This window comes from Mesoplodon densirostris, chromosome 19 (assembly GCF_025265405.1).
Source record: "Mesoplodon densirostris isolate mMesDen1 chromosome 19, mMesDen1 primary haplotype, whole genome shotgun sequence".
In the NCBI taxonomy this organism is placed as follows: Eukaryota; Metazoa; Chordata; class Mammalia; order Artiodactyla; family Ziphiidae; genus Mesoplodon; species Mesoplodon densirostris.
Window position 1 is genome coordinate 4,990,391 of NC_082679.1, and position 22,415 is coordinate 5,012,805.

General features: G+C 42.4%; 1 protein-coding gene and 1 pseudogene across 1 annotated transcript; both read right to left on the minus strand.

The window, feature by feature from the left end:
- Positions 1 to 251: 251 nt before the first annotated feature.
- Positions 252 to 17,888, minus strand: LOC132480698 (zinc finger protein 320-like). The gene is made up of 5 exons (XM_060085082.1): positions 17,831 to 17,888; positions 15,251 to 15,324; positions 7,412 to 7,538; positions 1,172 to 1,582; positions 252 to 835 (listed from the first exon to the last, which is right to left on the minus strand). Exons 1-5 carry the CDS (start codon positions 17,886 to 17,888, stop codon positions 252 to 254), a joined length of 1,254 nt encoding a protein of 417 aa, XP_059941065.1.
- A 3,045-nt stretch (positions 17,889 to 20,933) lies between these two features.
- LOC132480834 (L-lactate dehydrogenase A chain-like) lies at positions 20,934 to 22,179 on the minus strand (annotated as a pseudogene).
- Between the last annotated feature and the right edge of the window lie 236 nt (positions 22,180 to 22,415).

The window sequence follows — 22,415 nt, forward strand, 5'->3', positions numbered from 1 at the left end:
TGAATAAATTCCATGTTTAAAGGACAGGACACGACAATTACATTTATCTGGTTTCTATCCATAATGAGTTTTCTAATAAAGCCTAAGATGGGGACACCTGCTAAAAGTCTTGTCACATCAAAACATTATTAAAGTCTCTCACCAATATAGATTACCTGATGGTATTAACTTAGGCTTGAAAGCACACTGAAGAATTTGCCACGCTCATTATACCTGTAAGACTGCTCACGAGTATGTAATCTCCGATGACTTCATAGGGTTGAACTTTGACTAAAGGCTCTGCCACACTCATTACATTTGTAAGGTTTCTCTCCAGTATGAATTCGTTGATGCCTTTTAAGGGCTGGCTTCTCATGAAAGGCTCTGCCACAGCTGTTACATTTGTAAGGTTTCTCTCCAGTATGAATTCGTTGATGCCTTCTAAGGGCTGGCTTCTCACGAAAGGCTCTGCCACACTCATTACATTTGTAAGGTTTCTCTCCAGTATGAATTCGTTGATGCCTTCTAAGAGATGGCTTCTCACGAAAGACTTTGCCACAGCTGTTACATTTGTAAGGTTTTTCTTCAGTATGAATTCTCTGATGAGCTGCAAGGTTTCCTTTCATACTAAAAGCCTTGCCACACTCATTACATTTGTAAGGTTTCTCTCCAGTATGAACTTGTTGATGCCTTCTAAGGGTTTGCTTTTCACGAAAGAACTTGCCACACTCATTACATTTGTGAGGTTTCTCTCCAGTATGAATTCTCTGATGATTCACAAGGACTGATTTTTGATTAAAGACTTTGCCACATACATCACATTTATATGGTTTTGCTCCTGTATGGATTATCCCATGTTTCCTGAGGCTTGTTTTAAAAAAAAAGGTTTTCCCACACAAATTACATTTGTAAGGTTTCTCTCCAGTATGAATTCTCTGGTGACATTTAAGGTATGAATTTTGACCATAGACTTTGTCACATACATCACATTTATATGCTTTTGCTCCTGGATGGATTATCTCATGTTTCCTGAGGTCTGTGCCACAAAGAAAGGTTTTCCCACAAAAACTACATTTGTAAGTTTTCTCTCCAGTATGAATTCCCTGATGACGTTGAAGGGATAGATTCTGACGATAGACTTTGCCACATATATCACATTTATATAATTTCTCTTGAATGTGTGTTATCTGATGTCTTTTGAGGTATGAGCCTATAGAAAAGGTTCTGCCACACTCATTGCATTTGTAAGGCTTCTCTCCAGTATGAATTCTCTGGTGAACTGCAAGACTTCCTTTCTTATCAAAGACCTTTCCACACTCATTACACTTGTAAGGTTTCTCTCCAGTATGAACTCTTTGATGAATTATAAGGTTTGAATTTTGGCAGAAGACCTTGTCACATACATCACATTTATGCAATTTCTTTCCTATATGGATTCTCTGATGAATCCTGAGATTTGAGACCTGATGAAAGGTTTTGCCACACTCATTACACTTGTAAGGTACTCCCCTGTGTGGGTTCTGGTCTTGTGTCAGTATTGAAGGATGCATAAAATCACTCCCATATCTATTAGAAATGTTGTTTTGGACAGGAGGAGAAATTCCTTGAAGTGGTGAAAATGAGGAACTAATGCTGATACTCTTAACAGCTTTATTAAATTCATCAATTTTCTGTTTACTTTTAAACATATGCAGCTCATCCTGAAGGCTTAACACAAGTCTATTTCCAATAGGCTTGTTTTTTGCATCCCTTCCACTATGTGGACTTCTACCAGTGACATCTTGGTGACAGGATACAGGGATATTTTTGTAACTTCTTCCATCATCTCTCCACTGAAAACCATGGTCATACATATTTTCCTGAATTTCCGGGAGGTAAAAATGTTTGATTCCCTGGGTTTCATGTCTTCCCAACATCAATGTGTGGAATATTCCACCTCTATCGGTGTTTGACTTTAGTTGTAATTTCTTGATCACATGTATATGAAAGATATCTACAAGACATAAAGAAACATACATGACCTACTCATTACAATGCATGAGTAAATGTTTCATGTTAAATACATGATATCATACCAAAAGTAATACTTATAAACAATCAGTTATGAAACTGTGCAACCATGATGTTCAAATTTTTAGAAACACTAAATAGGATTACTTACTAAAGAAAGTGATAACACGTAATTCAAATTAAGTTTAGGGTAGCCTAGGGGATTGGGATTGACATATATACACTAATACGTATAAAATATATAAGTAATAAGAACCTGCTGTACAGAAAAAAAAAAGTTTAGGTTAGCCTAATTTGAAACACACTATGACAAAACATTCAAATTGGAAAAACTTATATGAGCTCTCAAAAAAAGTGTTTTTCCACCATGACCACAAAGAACATAGCAATTAACATTAAACACACAAATACCAGGAGTTTAGAGAAAAAACTTCCGGGGAGATGCAAGAAGAAGTGACCCATGGAACTAAAAACATTATTCACTCATCCCTACTTGAAATGGTTTCTGAGTCATCATAACTGCACATAATGATTTAGGTTGTGTCCTGAGAAAGCTGTTCAATGGATGAACGGGGATCATTTTTACAGTGTGAGTAATGAGGCAACTGAAAATACTGAAGTTAAAAGAAAAGAAGCTGGCCTAGCAAGTAACATAATACTGCTACAATTTTAACAGTGGGAATTATAGTATAGGTATGGAACAGAAACCAAAGACATTCAAAAAGGGAGAAAATGAAGCATTACAGAAACAAAGCAGGTTTACATCTATCACATTGTTTCCTATGTAAGGCATAAATTGAATATTCCGTAAGTCCCATTTCCATGCATATATTCACAAAGAGCATACATAATATTCCATAAGATGTACAATAATGTTCTTAGCTGAAACTTGAAGGAAAAGCCAGAAGAAGGCCATCAAAAACAGATGAATGAGTTTATGCTATACACAAACATACAGATATAAAGAAATCGAAAACTATAAAAGTTCCTCAACATATTTTAAAAAGAACAAAACTATCATATAATGCAGCAGTTACAGTGTTGGCAATATATCGAAAAAAATGAAATCACTGTCTTAGAAGATACCTGCACTCCCACATTCATCAGAGCAGTAATCACAATAGCCCAGGCATCAAAACAACCTAAGTGTCCAACAGACGAATGGGGAAAAACCCTGTGAGATATACAGAATGTAATATCATTTACCCATAAAGAAGAAAAAATTCCTACTATTTTTAATAATACAGATGGACAACAAGGGTATAGACTCAGTAAAATAATCCACAGAGAAAAAATAATACTCAATAATCTCACTTATGTGTAAAACATATCAAAAAAAAAAAGGGCCAAACTAAGAGCCACATAGAGTAGCACAGTGGTTACCAAAGGTTTTAAGTTGAAAGATTTCTACATATTTAATGTACAGCATGGTAATGATAATTATCAATACTATACTATATGCCTGAAAGTTGGTAAGATGGTAGACCTTAAATGTTCTCACCACACATAAAAAACTGTAATTATGTCACAGATGAATGTATTAAGTGACCTACCAAGGTAATTATTTTGCAATATAACTGGATCAAATCATTACCCTGTACACCTTAAACTGATATATATTAATTAAATTTCAATAAATCGGGAAAAGAAAAAAAAATTGGGAAAGGGAAAATACAAATAAGTAGACAAAAAAGGTAGTGGTTTACCAAGTAAATAAATTTCAAGAAACTTAAAAAATAAATGATTTAGAAGTAGAAAATATGCCAAAACTAGCAGATGTAAAAAGCATTAGATTACAAATCAATGAAATAGAGAATAAAAACTACATAAAATCACAAGCTCACAACTTGGTTCTTACCTACATCTAGAATAACTACCAAAAAGAGTAAAGACTCAAATTACTGAAATCAGAAATGAAAGAGAGGACATTACAACTGATTCGACAACAATCAAGAAAATTAGAACAAAATATTAAGACAATTCTATTCCTAAGTATTGAATAAACTAGAAGAAGTAAATAAATTCTTAGAAAAACAACCTATCAACGCAAACCAAAGAAGAAATTAAAATCTGTATGAACCAGTAACTGGAAAAAAGATGGAATCACTAATCAAAAACCATTCAAAGGGCTTCCCTGGTGGCGCAGTGGTTGAGAGTCCGCCTGCCGACGCAGGGGACACGGGTTCGTGCCCCGGTCTGGGAGGATCCCACATGCCGCGGAGCGGCTGGGCCCATGAGCCATGGCCACTGAGCCTGCGCGTCCGGAGCCTGTGCTCCGCAACGGGAGAGGCCACAACAGTGAGAGGCCCGCATACCGCAAAAAAAAAAAAAAACAACCATTCAACAAGAAAGGCCAAATACATTCACTGCAGAATTCTAGACAACATTTCCAAACAATTAAAAATAATCTTCCTTAAACTCTGCCCCCAAAGAAATACAGAGAAAGAAACAGGTGCAAACTCTATGACACGAGAATTACTCTAATACCAGTGCCAGACAGACATTAAAAAAAAACACAGATTAAAATCTCTATAATGAATAATGATGCAAAAAGCATCAATACAACAATAGTAAGCTAAACTTAACACCAAATTAAAAGGATTATATATCATAAAAAAAGAGAGTACATTCTTGAAATATCAGGACGCTTCAACATATGAAAACATTCAGTGTAAAACAATACATTAAGAGAATGAAAAAAGGACTTCTCTGGTGCCAGAGTGGTTAAGGCTCCGCCTGCCAATGCAGGGGACATGGGTTTGATCCTTGGTCCAGGAAGATCCCACGTGCCATGGAGCAACTAAGCCTGTGCACCACAACTACAGAGCCTGCGCTCTAGAGCTCGCAAGCCACAACTACTGAGCCTGAGTGCCACAACTACTGAAGCTCACATGCCTAGAGCCCGTGATCCGCAACAAGAGAAGCCACCGCAATGAGAAGCCCACGCACCGCAATGAAAAGTAGCCCCTGCTCACCGCAACTAGAGAAAGCCCGCACACACCAATGAAGACCCACACAGCCAAAAATAAATAAATAAAATAAATAAATGTATACAAAAAAGAGAATATAAAAAAAAACCCTACATGATGGTCTCAATCGATGCTGGCCAAGCATCTGAAAAGAGTCAACAGCCTTTCATGATAAAAATACTCAATAAACCAAAAAAGTTTTAAAAAGCCACCTCAACACAATAAAGGACATGTATTGACAGCACACAGCTAACATTATGCTCAATGGTGAAAGACTGAAAGCATTCCCTCTAAGATCAGAAAGAGGACAAGAATACTTGCTCTTAATTCTAAAAACTTATGCCTGGAAATCCTAGTAGGGACAAGAACAAGTAGGCAAAAAAAGAGATAAAAGGTATCCAAATCTAAAAAGGAAACAAAATTATCTGTTTAAAACCAACATGATCTAATTTGTAGAAATCCTGAAGATTCTGGAAAAAAACAAAAAACAAAAAACCCTGCTAGAAATAATTACCAGACCTTTAATCAACATGCAAAAATCAATGTATTTCTATACAACAGAAATTCCACCATGAGGGGGCTCTTCCCCAATCAAACACTCACATGGAAAATAGAAAACAAAAACACTAAAAGTAACATCTAATACATAGACCTGATGATAAAATTAATAAAATCAAGACCACTTGTTACCCATAGAAATGTACAAAATGAAAGCAGCAGTGCTGTAAACAAAAAAATGACAGCTCACCATTGATAAAGTATCACTCCATAAACTGTCTCTTTAAGACGCTTCAAAATTAGCTGTGACTAATGAACAATGGCACAAACGGGACAAAAAACATGGCATGACAGCTGAGTCAACAGTCTGACCTGAGAATGTGAACTTGGACAATGTTATCCCTAGGAGAAATTCCTATACCATTGCTTGAGGCTCAAACGATGGTAATTATTACATGTGAACAACATTGTCACAGTGCCTTTGAGACATGTTTTGGTGATATTCCTCAAAACCAAAAGAAGAACTGCAAAGACTTATCAGGGTCTTACAACATATGAGGGAAAGTATTCTCCATCAGAAATTTTCTGTTACACAGCAAACCCATTCCACAGTATCCACCAGAAGTTGTCCATTAACTACAGGTACATTATCAAGGAAAGAAATGAGATAAAATTTCACTCCCTAGAAGCATGTCTTTCAAAAGCAACTTTCAAAGGCAAAATCATGCAAACTTAGGAGAATATTAAATCAGAAAGAATATATATTTCCTGACTAAGTACAGCAATAAGAAAGGAAAAAAATATAAGATACGGGATTCAGATATTATGGGTCCTTGACATGGAATCATGAGCTCAACCCATAGAGTCCAAGATAAAGCCGGAAAGATTCATATCTTCTCCCCATGTAGGACTGGGGATTAAAACAAGGATCTCTCTGTCCACCGTCTTTAGAGTTTCCCTAAATTACAATAACAGAAGATCTAATGTACCTCCCTATTACACACATCCCTGATGGGTGTGGCAAAGTCAGAACAGAAGAAATGGCCGATGGATCTAAACAAGCAGACGGGGCTTGAGAAAGCTCCATGCAGGTTCTGAGGTGCCAGATGGAATGAAACAGCAAGCAGTGTTTTCCCATCTTATAATTAGATCTTCTATAAAACATCAGATGGGGGTGTAATCCAGAAAGGCCCAGGGACTGGAATCTGGAGGCATCAGCTCTGATCTATATGGACTGAAAACTGAGCATTCAAGAGAATCAAATCTAAAAGGAGAGATGAGAGAGCAAGAGACCCCTTTATTTTATTTTATTTTATTTTATTTTTTTTTTTTGCTGTACGCGGGCCTCTCACTGCTGTGGCCTCTCCCGTTGCGGAGCACAGGCTCCGGACACACAGGCCCCGCGGCCATGGCTCGCGGGCCCAGCCGCTCCGCGGCATGTGGGATCCTCCGGGATCGGGGCACGAACCCGCGTCCCCTGCATCGGCAGGCGGACTCTCAACCACTGCGCCACCAGGGAGGCCCGAGACCCCTTTATTTTAAAAGTTTCCAGTTGGGGGCTTCCCTCGTGGCGCAGTGGTTGAGGGTCCGCCTGCCAATGCAGGGGACACGGGTTCGTGCCCCAGTCCGGGAGGAGCCCACATGCCGCAGAGCTTGCGCATCCGGAGCCTGTGCTCCACAACGGGGGAGGCCACAACAGTGAGAGGCCCGCATACTGCAAAAAAAAAGAGAAAAAAAAAAGCTTCCAGTTGGGTGTTTTAAATATTTAAGCACTGGAAAAAACTCCTGGTGTATCATGAAGTGGGCAGACCATCTAAAGAAATGGCACATTTAAACTCCTGAGGCCTGAGACATCAAGGCATTGAGTTCAGTTAAGCAAGGCATGGGATTCCAAAAGGCAAATAAGGGTAAATGCAAAGATACTCTCCCAACATTTGGAGGGAAGCTATCCTCACCCACAGAGATCAGGTTCCTGTAGGTCTCCAACATCACGTCCCTGTACAAGGCCCTCTGACCAGGGTCCAGGCATTCCCACTCCTCCTGAGAGAATTCGATGACCACATCATTCAATGTCAACTGACCCTGAAAGAAAAACACATTTCACCAAGTGTGAAAGAGTTTATTTGTGTATTCCACTAATAAAACACTGATTCAGGGGCTTCCCTGGTGGTGCAGTGGCTAAGAATCCGCCTGTCAATGCAAGGGACATGGGTTCGAGCCCTGGTCCGGGAAGATCCCACATGCTGTGGAGCAACTAGGCCAGTGCACCACAACTACTGAGCCTGTGCTCTAGAGCCCACGAGCCACAACTACTGAGCCCGCATGCCACACTACTGAAGCCCTCACGCCTAGAGCCCATGCTCCACACCAAGAGAAGCCACCACGATGAGAAGCCCACGCACAGCAACGAAGAGTAGCCCCCGCTCGCCGCGACTAGAGAAAGCCCACGCGCAGCAACGAAGACCCAATGCAGCCAAAAATAAATAAATAAAATAAATAAATTTATATATAAAAAAATACTGATTCAAAATTAGAAAAGTTATTACTATTATACATTAATTTAACAGGTTAAGAAAAAAACTATCACAATAGTAAAGTTGAAAACTTACTGGAAAATTAAAAACCATTAAAAAAAAGGAAAAAAAATATTGCAATTAAGAAAGAACATTTCGCCAAACATGATGATCAGAAGGAAACATCTGGAGAGAAGTTAACGCTCTTACACTGTTGATGGGAATATAAATTGATGCAGCCATTATGGAAACCAGTGTGGATGTTCCTCGATAAATTAAAAATGGAGTTGCTATATGTTCCAGCAATTCCACACCTGGGCATACATCCAGACAAAACTATAATTCAAAAAGATACATGACATGATCCCCTATGTTCATATGATCATTAGTAACAAAATTCAAGACATGGAAACAACCTAAATGTCCACTGACAAATAAATGGATACAGAAGATGTGGCACATATATACAATGGAATATTACTCAGCCATAAAAAGAAACGAAATTGAGCTATTTGTAATGAGGTGGATAGACCTAGAGTCTGTCATACAGAGTGAAGTAAGTCAGAAAGAGAAAGACAAATACCGTATGCTAACACATATATATGGAATTTAAGGGGAAAAATATGTCATGAAGAACCTAGGGGTAAAACAGGAATAAAGACACAGACCTACTTGAGAATGGACTTGAGGATACGGGGAGGGGGAAGGGTAAGCTGTGACAAAGCGAGAGAGAGGCATGGACATATATACACTACCAAACGTAAGGTAGATAGATAGTGGGAAGCAACCACATAGCACAGGGAGATCAGCTCGGTGCTTTGTGACCGCCTGGAGGAGTGGGATAGGGAGGGTGATGCAAGAGGGAAGGGATATGGGAACAGATGTATATGTATAACTGATTTACTTTGTTATAAAGCAGAAACTAATAAAAAATGCATAAAGTAAAAAAAAAAGAAAATGTGGTATATATATATACAATGGAATATTACTCAGTCATAAAAAAGAATGAAAGAATGTCATTTGCAGCAACATGGATGGACTTAGAGATTATCATACTAAGTGAAGTAAGTAAAAAGACAAATACCATGTTATCACTTATATGTGGAATCTAAAATATGACATAAATGAACATATTTACGAAACAGAAATAGACTCACAGAGAACAGACTTGTGGTTGCAGGACTGTGGTGGGGGGAGGATTGCAAGTTTGGGATCAGCAGATGCAAACTAGTATATATAGGATGGAGAAACTACAAGGTCCTACTGTAGAGCACAGTGAACTAAATTCAATACCCTGTGATAAAACATAATGGAAAAGAATATGAAAAAGAATATATATGTATAACTGAGTCACTTTGCTATACAGCAGAAATTAACATAACATTGTAAATCAACTATACTTAAATAAAATTTGAGGAAAAAAAAAGGGAAATCCTCAATGCATTCCCACTGACATTACAGTGCAGTGAAGGGGGCTGGCCAGGGCTCCTGACTTTCACCACTGTACGGTGTGGCTGAGCAGGGACCACTAGAGGAAGTAACAGGAGGCAAAGAGAGAGCAAGAGCAAGACACAGAAACAGCATGTCAGAGAGTTAACACTGTTAACATTCACAAATCTAAGGACACAGAAAAGCTAAAAGTGAAAGGATGGAAAAAGATATTACATCCCAAAGATAGCAGGGATGACTGCATAATATCAGACAAAATGAATTAAAGAGAAAAATTGACATAAGACAGAAAGGACATTATATTAGCATAAAAAAGGGTAACTCTCCAAGATATAACAATTATAAATATTTAAACACCTAACAGAGTTCCCCTCAATACCCCAGTGTTAAGTACCAATGGAAGCAAAGAGAAGACCAACAGGAAACAGAGCACGTGAACAACACTATAGACTCACAAGACCACAGAGATCACCCCATCCAACAAAAGCAGAAAACACATGCTTCTCAAGCACACATGAAACATTCTCCATCACAGACCACGTGTTAGGCCACAAAGCAAATCTTAGCAAATTCAAGAAGGCTCAGATCATAAAAAGTACTTCTCCAAACATAATGAAACCAAACTTCAAAAAGCCAGCAGAAGGAAAACAGAAAAATTTCAAAAATGTAGAAATTAAACAATTCATTTTTAAACCAATACTTGAAAGAAGACAAGGAAACTTTTAAAATATCTAAATGAAAGTAACAACACAACATATGAAAAATTATACAGTCAAGTAGTACAAAAAGGGAAGTCTACACTGCTAAACATCTACAACAAAAAAGAGAAGAGAACACAAATCAGGAATATATTCACTACAAGGAAGGAGAAAAAGAAAAAACTAAACAAAAAGTTACTAGAAAGAAACAGAGAAGAAAGATTAGATGAGAGATAAATGAAACAGAATGTAGGAAAACAAAATAAAAATCAACCAACCAAGAGTTGGTGTTTTAAAACTAGGCAGGAAACAGACTGCAACTGATATCACAGAAATGTTTTTTAAAGGAAGATAAGGGAGAACTATGAACAATAATGCCTACAAATTACATAATCTAGACACAGGTAAATTCTTACAAATGCCAAACCTAACCAGGGCTAATCATTACAAAATAAAAACTTTGAATAGAATTATAACTGGGAGATTCAAGCAGTAATCAAAAATCTCAAACAAGGAAAAACCCAGGACAAGACAGCCTCACTACTGAATTGTACCAAACATGTACAGAAGAATTACCTCTAATCCTGCTAAAATCTTCTTGAATAGTCTCAGAGGGAACACTAGCAAATTCCTTCTATGGAGCCTGCTTAACTCTGATACCAAAGCCAGAAAAAGATGCAAGAAAAGAAAACTACAAAACCAATATCACCCACACATACCGATGCAAAATCCTTAACAAAATACTACAAAATCAAATTCAACAGCACATGAAAATGTATTCAAATCAACACCAAGTACATTTTATTCCTATAATGCAAGGTGACTCAACACAGAAAAATCAATTAATGTGATGTAACACGTTGACAGAATAAAGGAAAAAAACACATATGATCATCTCAATTGATGCAGAAATAACCCACTTAACAAAATGCAGCAACCTTTCAAGATATAAACCCTCAACAAACCAGAAACAGTAAACTATCTCGACATAATAAACACCAAATATGAAAAGAACGCAGCTAACATTATACTCTACAGTCAAAGACTAAAAGGTTTTCCTCTCACATCAGGAGGAAGGCAAGTGTGCACACTCTCTACTATTCAACAAAGTACTGAAAATCCTACCAAAGCCGTTAAATGGAAAAAGAAATCAAAGATACTCAAACTAAAAAAGAATTATCTTGTTTTGTGGGTGACAAGTTTTATACGGACAAACCACAAAGATACTACAAGAAAACAACTATGTTGGGACTTCCCTGATGGCGCAGTGGTGAAGAATCCACCTGCCAATACAGGGGACACGGGTTTGAGTCCTGGTCCCTGGTTCCTGGTCCGGGAAGTTCCCACATGCCCGGAGCAACTAAGCCCATGCGCCACAACTACTGAGCCTGTGCTCTAGACCCTGCAAGCCACAACTACTGAGCCCATGTGCCACAACTACTGAAGCCTGTGCACTCTAGAGCCCATGCTCCATAACAAGAGAAGCCATCACTGTGAGAAGCCCAAGCACTGCAAGGAAGAGTAGCCCCCGCTTGCCGCAACTAGAGAAAGCCTGCGCAAAGCAACGAAGACCCAACGCAGCCAAAAATAAATAAATAAATAAATAGAATTTTAAAAAGAAAAAAAACCCCAACTATGTCAAAAAATATGTTTAGAAAAGTTGGATAAAAAAAATTAACATGCAAAAACCAGACAAATTTCTATATGGAATGAAAAATGTCAAAAAAATTAAGAAAACAATCCAATTAACTACAGCATTAAAAAGTACAGCATACTTAGGAATAAATTAGCCAAGGAGGTAAAACACTTGTACACTGAAAACTATAAAACTTGTTAAAAGTAATCCAAGGAGATACACACAAATAGAAAGATATCGTGTATGCATGCACTGGAAGACTTAATATTCTTAAAATGACCACAGTCCCAAAGTGTTCTATAGATACAGTAGAATCCCTGTCAAAATTCCAATGGCGGGGGCCTCCCTGGTGGCGCAGTGGTTGAGAGTCCGCCTGCCGATGCAGGGGATACGGGTTCGTGCCCCGGTCTGGGAGGATCCCATATGCCGCGGAGCGGCTGGGCCCATGAGCCATGGCCGCTGGGCCTGCGCATCCGGAGCCTGTGCTCCGCAATGGGAGAGGCCACAACAGTGAGAGGCCCACATAACGCAAAAAAAAAAAAGGAAAAAAAAAAAAATTCCAATGGCGGGCTTCCCTGGTGGCGCAGTGGTTGAGAGTCCGCCTGCTGATGCAGGGGACACGGGTTCGTGCCCCGATCTGGGAGGATCCCACATGCCGCGGAGCGGCTGGGCCCGTGAGCCATGGCCGCTGAGCCTGCGCGTCCGGAGCCTGTGCTCCGCAACGGGAGAGGCCACAACAGTGAGAGGCCCGCATACCGCAAAAAAAAAAAAAATTCCAATGGCAATATTTGCAGTGACAGAAAAAAACATGGTAAAAAACATGCTAAGAGAATCTCAAAGGACCCAAAATGGCCAAAATACTCTTGAAACAGGAAGGAGATGGAGAAGGCCCTTTTTGAGTATCAAAGCATTACATACAAATTAATCAAGATGGTGTGGTACTGGCATGAACACAGACACATAAAGCAAAGGAACAGAACAGAACGCTCACAGATAATCCTTGGCATGTATGTAACGTACTCACAAGGCTGGTAAGACTACACAAGGGAAAAAGGACAGTCTCAGTAACAAATGCTGCTGGGAAACTGGATATCTACCAACAAAAGAATAAAGTAGGAACCTTGCTTGCATAAAACAGAAAAACTTTTCTGTCATGAAAAAGGCAATCAACAGAGTATAAAGACAACCCCTGAGAAATGGAGGGGAAGAAAGTGACTTGAAGAATCCAGAGAATTTTTTTGATTTCGTAGTTTAAAATCGATGATGGAATAAAATGCCTTCTATCACCGATGTCTCTTTCTGAACTTCCCATTCCATTTTCCAATCATTCAGATTTTGAAGTCAGTGACTCACTCATTTAGCTTCTAGTGTATTATAAAAAAAATCAGAACAAATTTCTTGTTATTGTTCAGTTTTCCAGAATTTACCAAATATTGTGCATATTCAGATGATTCCATGAACAGGATAGGTCACGGAATTTACAAAGAGCGGACAGTGAATTCAGACGAAGCCCTGTAACAATACCTGCTGCCCAATAGCACGGAGACCCCATCCACAATCCATAGGTGTGAAGCCCTGCCTGAGACAATGTCCACTGGAACCTCAGAGGAGATGAAATCTAAGTGGACATGACAGGGACTGAGGGAAGGCACTAGATAAAGGTGAATGTACAGGTGTCAGGAAGGATACCTCAGAGTGAGACAAGATTAGCAAGTCCAGTTGAGGGCACTTCAGAAAGGAAAGACTGAAGAATCAACTGAGAATATGACTTTACCTCAGAAAGAGCCATTCCTGACTCCTTTTCTTTTCCTTCTCTTAAGGGCTTCTTTGTTAGACAACTGGACTCTTTAGAGGTCTATCCTGAGAGCTGAAAACATGCTGTTTAATGCTTAGAATCAACACACCCCCTTCCTGAGTCACCACCACACACACAGGGAAGCCCTCAGCATGTGGAACAGACAGTCCTCTGCTGCCCACTGTCCCAGGAGGGATCAGGACAGTAACTCCCACACAGAGACCAACAAGTCAGTTTGCCCACACTTTCCATCAGATCACACTCCCCTCCTGGCGAGGCCCTCACGTACCCAGCAGCAGCAGGCACCTCAGCTGGACCCGACGATCCCCTGCAGGTCACAGACCAGCCCTGATCCATCCCCACGCAGAGCAGAGCCCTCAGCCTCAGCCCAGATCTCAGCCCTCGGGAATGGGGGGACCCAGAGTCCTGATGCTCAGTGACGGATCCAGATTGGAGCATCCTGGGGCACTTAAAGGATTACTGATGTTGGGCCCCATCCATACTATTGGAAAGCAACCCTCTTGTTATATGAAGGGGATATATGAAGATGCCTTACTCAGATCAATGTGAAGTCTGGGTGGAGCACCACCTAGAGGAGGTGAGCCCAGCACACCCACCACGTTCTTTTTTTCCCAAAAGCTCTATTAATGTATAATTGATGAATAAACATGGTGTACATATAAGATATACAATGTGATTATTTGTCAGATATATACACTGTGTAATAATTATCACAAAAATTACACATGAAGGCACCCAAGGACCCACTAAACCTAAGATACCATATTTTCATTTACAATGATTCCAGCCCAAACACTGTCATCTCCAAAACCTACTAATTAAAAGAGACACATGCAATAATGCACATGCCACAGTCAGACCACAACCTCTCCCAATGAAATGGCCCAAATTCTCCACTGTATCCTTCAAAGTGCATCTGAAATGGTCTTCAGTTACACAATAAAATGCTCAAAAATACCAAAGGTAACCCACAAAATGATCTCTAAAATTTTCTGTGTATCACTTTAAGGGTTGCACGATGATTCTCCCACTCTCAAAAGACCCAACATGAGTCAATGTATAGAGTGGATTCTGTGGGGCACCCTATAGATCCATTCCCTCAGGACCATGGTGTCCATCCACCTGTACCCAGAGCGTGCTGTTCGCATAGCTCAGGTCATATCTCTAAGAGCATAGGAGGAAAACGTTTGTCTTTCTAAACCCACTGCCTTCATTCCTACTCAGGTGTGACCATGAGTTATTCAATGTAACCAATGCATGCAATCCGCAGTCTCAGCATCTATGTCCCAGGGAAACTGAGCTAGGACTTTATGGCAATTCAGTTTGTGTAATGAAGCCCACAACTACACATATCACCTCAAGGTGCTCCAACCACAATTAAGACACCCCTTTCAGGGCTTCCCTGGTGGCGCAGTGGTTGAGAGTCCGCCTGCCGATGCAGGGGACACGGGTTTGTGCCCCGGTCCGGGAAGATCCCACGTGCCGCGGAGCAGCTGGGCCTGTGAGCCATGGCCGCTGAGCCTGCGCGTCCGGAGCCTGTGCTCCGCAACGGGAGAGGCCACAACAGTGAGAGGCCCGCATACGGCAAAAAAAAAAAAAAAAAAAAGACATCCCTTTCAAACAGTTCTCCAGATGCCTTGACCCCACAAGGGCCAGGTGCCCACACCATTCACTTGGCTCACCTTGAAGCCCACACTGGCTGCCACATCCCTCCTGAAGACCCCTACAGGCTCCACGCACTTATGGGCAAACAGGGCTAAAAGGCACAAGGGCCTCTCAGCAAAGCCATTGCAACAGGAATACACACAAGCTGCCACCCAAAGGCCACTGGCCATTCATTATGAAGGTCAAGAAGTTGGCCATCCTGGGAAAACTGACCAACAATTGGGAATGTCATGAAGTCCAGCTACAAAGGCATTTGAGTTCATTTCTGGAGACTCAAAGCAGACAGTCCCCAAGTTTCTTGACTCCTGTTCTACCCACTCACAGGTAATTAAAAGATACTCTAGCTCTTTGAGGGAGGCCTCCTTCATGCCCCATTAGGCTCCAGACTTCTGCCCACCCTTAGCACAGTGAAACCACGATCCTGGACTCTGAGCAGATGAACTGCTGGAAGGCAAGGCTCCTGTCCAAGGTGGCGACTGGTCACCTGATGTGCACAGCCTGGAACACCTGGGGGCCAAAGCAGAGCGCTGACACAGCTCACTAAACGTGGGAACACGTCACCCACTGCTTGAGGACACCAGTTGTGCAGGACTTCTTAGGCCTCCCTACATCTTTTTGCTCTTGAGTTACTAAACAGACACATAAGGTAAGGATCAATTAGAGTGGAAATGTCCAAAACCAGTGTGAGACCCATCCTCATTACCTGCCCTGGCACCTTGATACTTCCTGAGGCGTACTCAGCCCAATCGATAATCCTAGCCTTGAAAACGTCCCCAGAGTGAGGTGTTGCAGTGACCCTGTGTCCTTCAATGGAGGTTAAGCACGAAAGACTAAAAATAATCAATACACAAGTACATTTCTGTTGAGGGTGACTGATACAGAGGCAATAAAACCTGGGTGTCGGAGGAAGGGGAAGGGGACACATCTCTGAAGTAAGATGTGGAGGACAAAGGGCCTGAGCCATGGTGACTTAAAGGCCAACCGTAAGAACAGGAACTAAGATCTGAGAACAGAAAACGTGTTGGGGTTTGGGAACAGAAAAAAGGTGAATGTGTCCGGGGCAGAGTGAACCATGAGGAAACGGTCACTTCCCAAGATGAGGCTGGAGACACTGGCAGGGCCCTGAGCATGACACAGGGCTGTGCAGACACAGTGAGGAGACTGGACTTTGTCGTAAAGACAAATAACAGCCGGCGGAGATATGAGTGCCAGCACTGACTGAACTCTCTTCAAATTTAAACTTTCTGCAGAGAAATACATCTCACTATGGTCACTTTAACTCTGAGCCTATGTTCTTGTGTCCTTTCTAGGGTTTGTTTTACTTTTACATTCTGGGATGACTGTGACCCATGTAAATTTCTAAATACAACTAGACACTCTCTTCAAAAATAATTGCCACACACGGTGGGTGGGGGTGGGAGGTGGGGAGGGATGATGGGAGATTCAGATTGACATATACACACTACAATGTATAAAATATATAACTAATGAGAACATACTGTATAGCACAGGGAAGGCTATACAGTATGTTCTCAATGCTCTGTGGTGACCCAAATGGGAAGGAAATCCAAAAAAGAGGGGATATGTATACATATGGCTGATTCACTTTGCTGTACATCAGAATCCGACAGTACAGCAGTGTAAAGAAACTATACTCCAAATAAAAAGTGCTACTTATACTTTTTATTAAAACTTTATCCAGGGCTTCCCTGGTGGTGCAGTGGTTGAGAGTCCGCCTGCCGATGCAGGGGACACGGGTTCGTGCCCCGGTCCGGGAAGATCCCACATGCTGCGGAGCGGCTGGGCCCGTGAGCCATGACCGCTGAGCCTGCGCATCTGGAGCCTGTGCTCCGCAATGGGAGAGGACACAACAGTGAGAGGCCCGCGTACTACAAAAAAAAAAAAAAAAAAAAAAACTTTATCCATAAAATAAGACTATAATGATACATACTAAAAGGTTAATACCATCTTTTTTGAGTGGGATTAGAAATGATGTCCATTTTCTTCTTTTTGTCTATTCTCACATGGGCTTGATATTACCTTTGCAATAAATATATACTCAAAGAAAAAGAACTGTCACACACATACACACACCCAATTTCACCAATGAATTCAGGGGTTAAGTGTTGCTCAGACTGAGAATTTCTGGTGTAGTCTCTCTATGTTACAAGTGGGCTCCCCGAGGCCCAGAGGGGACACATTTCAGAGAAGGTCTGAATTGACTGAACAGAATCAGGTGGAAATGAATTCCGAAAAGGTCACCCGAAGGGCCTCTTCCTTTAAAGAGGTACCACGTGCTGACAGTTTTTTCTTACCCAGTCCTCGACCCCCTGACAAGGACTGTAAGGGGGTGAAGGACAAGTGTCTGAGTCAAGTCACTGCCCCGTGGCTGACTAGGAACTGAATATGGAAATCATCTTATGATTCAAATAATTACAAAATGCACAAACCTTATGGCCAGTTTTTCGATTCTGATCCTTGTCTATGTAAGTCAAACAAAATTTACATTTATTAGATTTTAAAGCCAGAAATCACGACTTAATATATATCGTGATTATTTATACCACGACTTAACTGTCCACATCCAAAGAACTCACCACCCGTCTGGACCCTGTTTCTCCCTTGTACCTGCACTACTACATCTTCACATTTCATTCGGTGTATCTGTCTCCCTATTTCTTTGTGTCCATCTTTTTCTTCCCCTCCGCTCTCCTACTGTGCCTGCCCTCCTCTCTGTCTCCTCCCTCACGCCTGCCCTGCCCCACTCTGCGACCTGTTCCCCCTCCTGTTGCTCTCTCCGCCCAACCTTTCTGACTGTCCTAAATATCCGTATCTTTCTGCATCTTTCTTCCCGACCTCGGCCCCCTCTCTCATCCCCTGGTTACGGCGTTTCCATCCCGGCCACAGTCCCTTCCGCCCCACTCTGTGGCACCACCAGGTGGCTGTACTTCCCATCGGCTCTCTCTTCCTCTGCTCTTCTAGTTCTTAGTTGTTCCTCTCTTGCTCTCCCAGAGCCACTTGGCTCTGAAGGCCAAGGTTCAAACTCCGTTCTCTCCGGCCACTCTCTGCGTGAAGTGCCTCGCCACTGTACTGTCCTCCCTTCTACGGGTGATCCAGGGCCCCTCCTCCCACGCTGCTGTGCCATGGGTTCTCCCCCGTTCCTTCAACGTCTCCGTTACTCCTACTTCTCTGTCAGTCGCTCCGTCTCTACTCCTTACTTCCCATCGCCCACGTGTTTCCAGAAATGGCGACTGAATAACATACCCGCCTACCGGAAAAGAGATATTTTCCAGCGGATGGAATTCGGGAAGAAACAACACTGGGTGTCACACGTCTGGCCCAGGTCACCTCCCCCTTCGCGGGGTGAGGAGAGGGCTGACTACGAACGGGAGGCCGGGGGAGCAGAAGGACCGGCCTGTGGAGACGCGAGGGCAGAGGCGCTGGGAGGGAGGGAGGGGGTCTGAGAGGGGCGGGCCCTGCAGAACCCCAGGACCGGGGAGAGGACGCGGCCTCTTTGGGAGAGGGACGGCCAGCGCTGCCCTCCAGGGGCCGAGAGGGCGAGGCTGGGGGCGCGAATCCACCTCGCGGAAGAGGACGTTACGGGGTGGGCCTGGGGGTGGGGCGGGTCACTGTAAGTCTGAAGCAGGAAAACGGCGCTAAGACCGTGTCTACGTGGACTGAAGGCCGTAAAGCGAAGGGCAGGGACCAGCCTCAAAGCGATTTCAAACCCAAAGGAAAACATACCCGCCCTCTAACGGCGACGTCTGGATCTATTAGGTAGGAGGCCGGATGCTGGGATTTACGGTTCATAGTAACTCCGAAGCCAGTACGTTGCAGTACGAGGAGCAGCGAAGCATAGATCTTCACTAGCGATGGGCAACTTCCCTCCGCATCTTACCTCGTACCGTGACCTTCAAAACTCGGCCCCCGTTTGCGGTTCCGCAGGTAACTAGTAATTCGGGGGAGAGGCGGGGCTTCCGGGGCGGGGCCTGGGCGGAGCGCTGTGTGCGAGAGGCGGGGCGAGGAGAAAGCCCAGACGCTGGGATGGCCGGAGGGCGGGGCTGGGAGCAGCGAGCAGGGCAGTCACTTTCATCAAAAACTAAGACGTTTCCTCTTAAGAACGGTTTAAATAAAAAGCTCCCCCACTCCACCCCACAACAGGTTGCTCTAAAATCCCGTTAGTGAGGCTGAAGCAATTCAGAGCTCTGGAAACTTGGGTCTCCAAGTGGTAGCTGTGGGGCGGTGACTGGAGCCTGGAACATTTCCTGCAGTTAGAACTAATAAAAGCAATTCAGGAAACAAGAGCTGGACTTGTCTTTCTATTACAAACTAGAATGACAGAATTAACAAAACTCTGGGTAGAATGGGCTTTTTCACACTGAAAACTCTACAGAACATTCTGTTTCTATTCCTTGCTCACTCAGGAAGCCAAACTCAACTGCTCGGCTCATTTCCAGACAATCAGGGACTAGACCTGAGGTGTGAGACTGGTGAACTAAGGCATGTGATAATTCAGGGCACTAACCGTTGCTATAAAAAGAGCAATAAATTGTAGTATTCTTTTTTAAGCAAATTTTTTAAATTGTTTTGCTTTTTTGCCTTTTAAAACCTGCTTTCCCCCGGAGAATAACAGAGAAATACTTGAGATACATCACTATTCAGTAAAGGTGTACCACAGAATTCTCTGACTTAATGTATCTTGTGAAAAGATTAGGACAGTAAGTTTAGTTAGCATCCAGCATTTCATATAGATACAATAAAAAGAGAAAGAAAAAAGAGAAACGTTGTATTCCTTTGATGAGAAGGCATTATTCTTTAAAATACTTCTCTTCTACACTTAATAATTTCTTTCAAATATCTTTGAGAAAAACTTCTTTATATCATAGTACACTTAAGTCAAACATAACTAAAAATAATTTAATTATAATTCAAACGTTTTTTATTTTGAAATTGTAACATATTTTAGCTCTGTTTCTTTTAATATTTATTTATTTATTAAACCTTACTTTATTTTTGGCCGCACTGCATCTTCATGGCTGCACACGGGCTTTCTCTAGCTGACGCAAGCCGGGGCTACTCTTCGTTGCGATGTGCAGGCTTCTCATTGCAGTGGCTTCTCTTGTTGTGGAGCACAGGCTCTAGGCACACAGGCTCAGTAGTTGTGGCTCACGGGCTCTAGAGCACAGGCTCAGTAGTTGTGTCTTGCAGGCTCTAGAGCGCAGGCTCAGTAGTTGTGGCACATGGGCTTAGCTGCTCCGTGGCATGTGGGATCTTCCCAGACCAGGGATCAAACCCGTGTCTCCTGCATGGGCAGGTGGATTCTTTTTTTTTTTTTTTTTCCCCCACTGTTCAAGGTTTATTTATTGTTTTAGTTGGTATAACACTTAGACAGTTGGTTGCATTATTTATGTCGATTTTTCTTTTTTACATTACATGGCAATGTATACTACTCTGATACATATAGTACATAAAATAAGATTCTTTAGAACAGTTATGCACAAGACATACAATACTGGATTTATAATCAATCCCAGAATGTGATTAATTGGAGAAAAAAAGTTGGATTAGGCATCTTGGCTAAAGGAACCAGAAGTTATATAACACGGAGTTAAATACACATCTGGTTTGAAGGGCAACTGCAGCATCTGCAACATCGTCAGTGGTACCTCTTGAGGAAGTAGAACTATTTTACACGAACCAATTTAGGAACACACGAGATACGTGCCATGCAGCATCAGGATACAGCTGCAGGGTTTTATGAACCATTCCTATTGCTAATGTTAGGAAACTGATGTTTTTCCTAGGCTGTCTTAACATGACTGCTTTAGTCACAGATCAGATACAAAGGACAATATGCACAACCTTCCACTAAAATCCTGTTGTAGCCTAGACAGTGAAGTGGTATGATATTAGACTTTAAAACTGCAGCTCTTTCTGGATCCCCCAAAGTGTATCTGCACTCTTCTTCAAACAGGCCTGTTCCTCAGGAGTCAGAGTCACTTTCACAACACCTGCGATTCCGTTCTGTCCCCAGATGCAAGGACACTAAGGAAGACATCCTCTCTTACTCCACAGAAACCCTTAATCGTGGTGGAAACCAGACGTACCCGCCTAAGAGTCTTCATTACACTTTCTGCCAAATCTGCCACAGATAGTCCAATGGGCCAGGATGTGTGTGTAGCCTTTCAGTCTGATCACCTCAAAAGCACTGCCAGCCACCTGTTTGTGAACTGCCTTCCACTGTTCCTTATCTGCATCAGTGCCTAATTCGGGGTGCAGATTCTTCGGGGAGACACCAGCAACATTCCCCCCACTCCATACAGGCACACTAGAGTCTCCCCAGGGATCCACCCATGACAGGTTGATGGGTGAACCCCCAGCCTTTCCCCCATGAGGTAACGGAACCGGGCCGAATCCAAATTGCAACCGCTTCCAATAACACGGTTTTGGGGAAAGCTGCTTATCTTCCAAGCCGCAGAGGTCAAGGTATCCACTGGATTGGAAACAACAAGCAACTTGCAGTTTGGGCTGTAGTTTACAATATTAGGAATGATGAAGTTAAAGATGTTCACATTACACTGGACCAAATTAAGACGGCTTTCTCCCTCTTGCTGACGTGCCCCAGCTGTGATAATAACCAGCCTGGAGTTTGCTGTCACATTACAGTCTTTGCCAGAGACGATTTCTGGTGTTCTAAGGAAAAGGCTGCCATGTTGGAGATCCATCATCTCTCCCTTCAGTTTGTCTTCTATGACATCAACAAGAGCAATTTCATCTGCCAAGTCCTTCAAGATACTGATGGCACAGGCCATGCCAACAGCACCAACACCAACCACTGTAACCTTATTCTGGGGGACATGTTCTTCCTTGAGAAGATTCTGAATCAGCTGATCCTTGGGAGTTGCCATATTGGACTTAGAACCGAAAGGAATCGGGAGTGCATGTCGGGCGGGCTGGACCCGGAATTGGCGGTAGCTGCTCGGGTACTCCGAGTAGGGACCGGGAGGGGCCTTAAATAGAACCGCGAGGCTGACATCAGGGGGGAGCCGGGCGGACGTGCGGGAACCCACCAGCAGGCGGATTCTTAACCACTGTGCCACCAGGGAAGCCCTAATATTGATTGACTGATTGATTGATTTGGTTGTGCCAGATCTTTAGCTGCAGCAACTCCTTAGTTGCGGC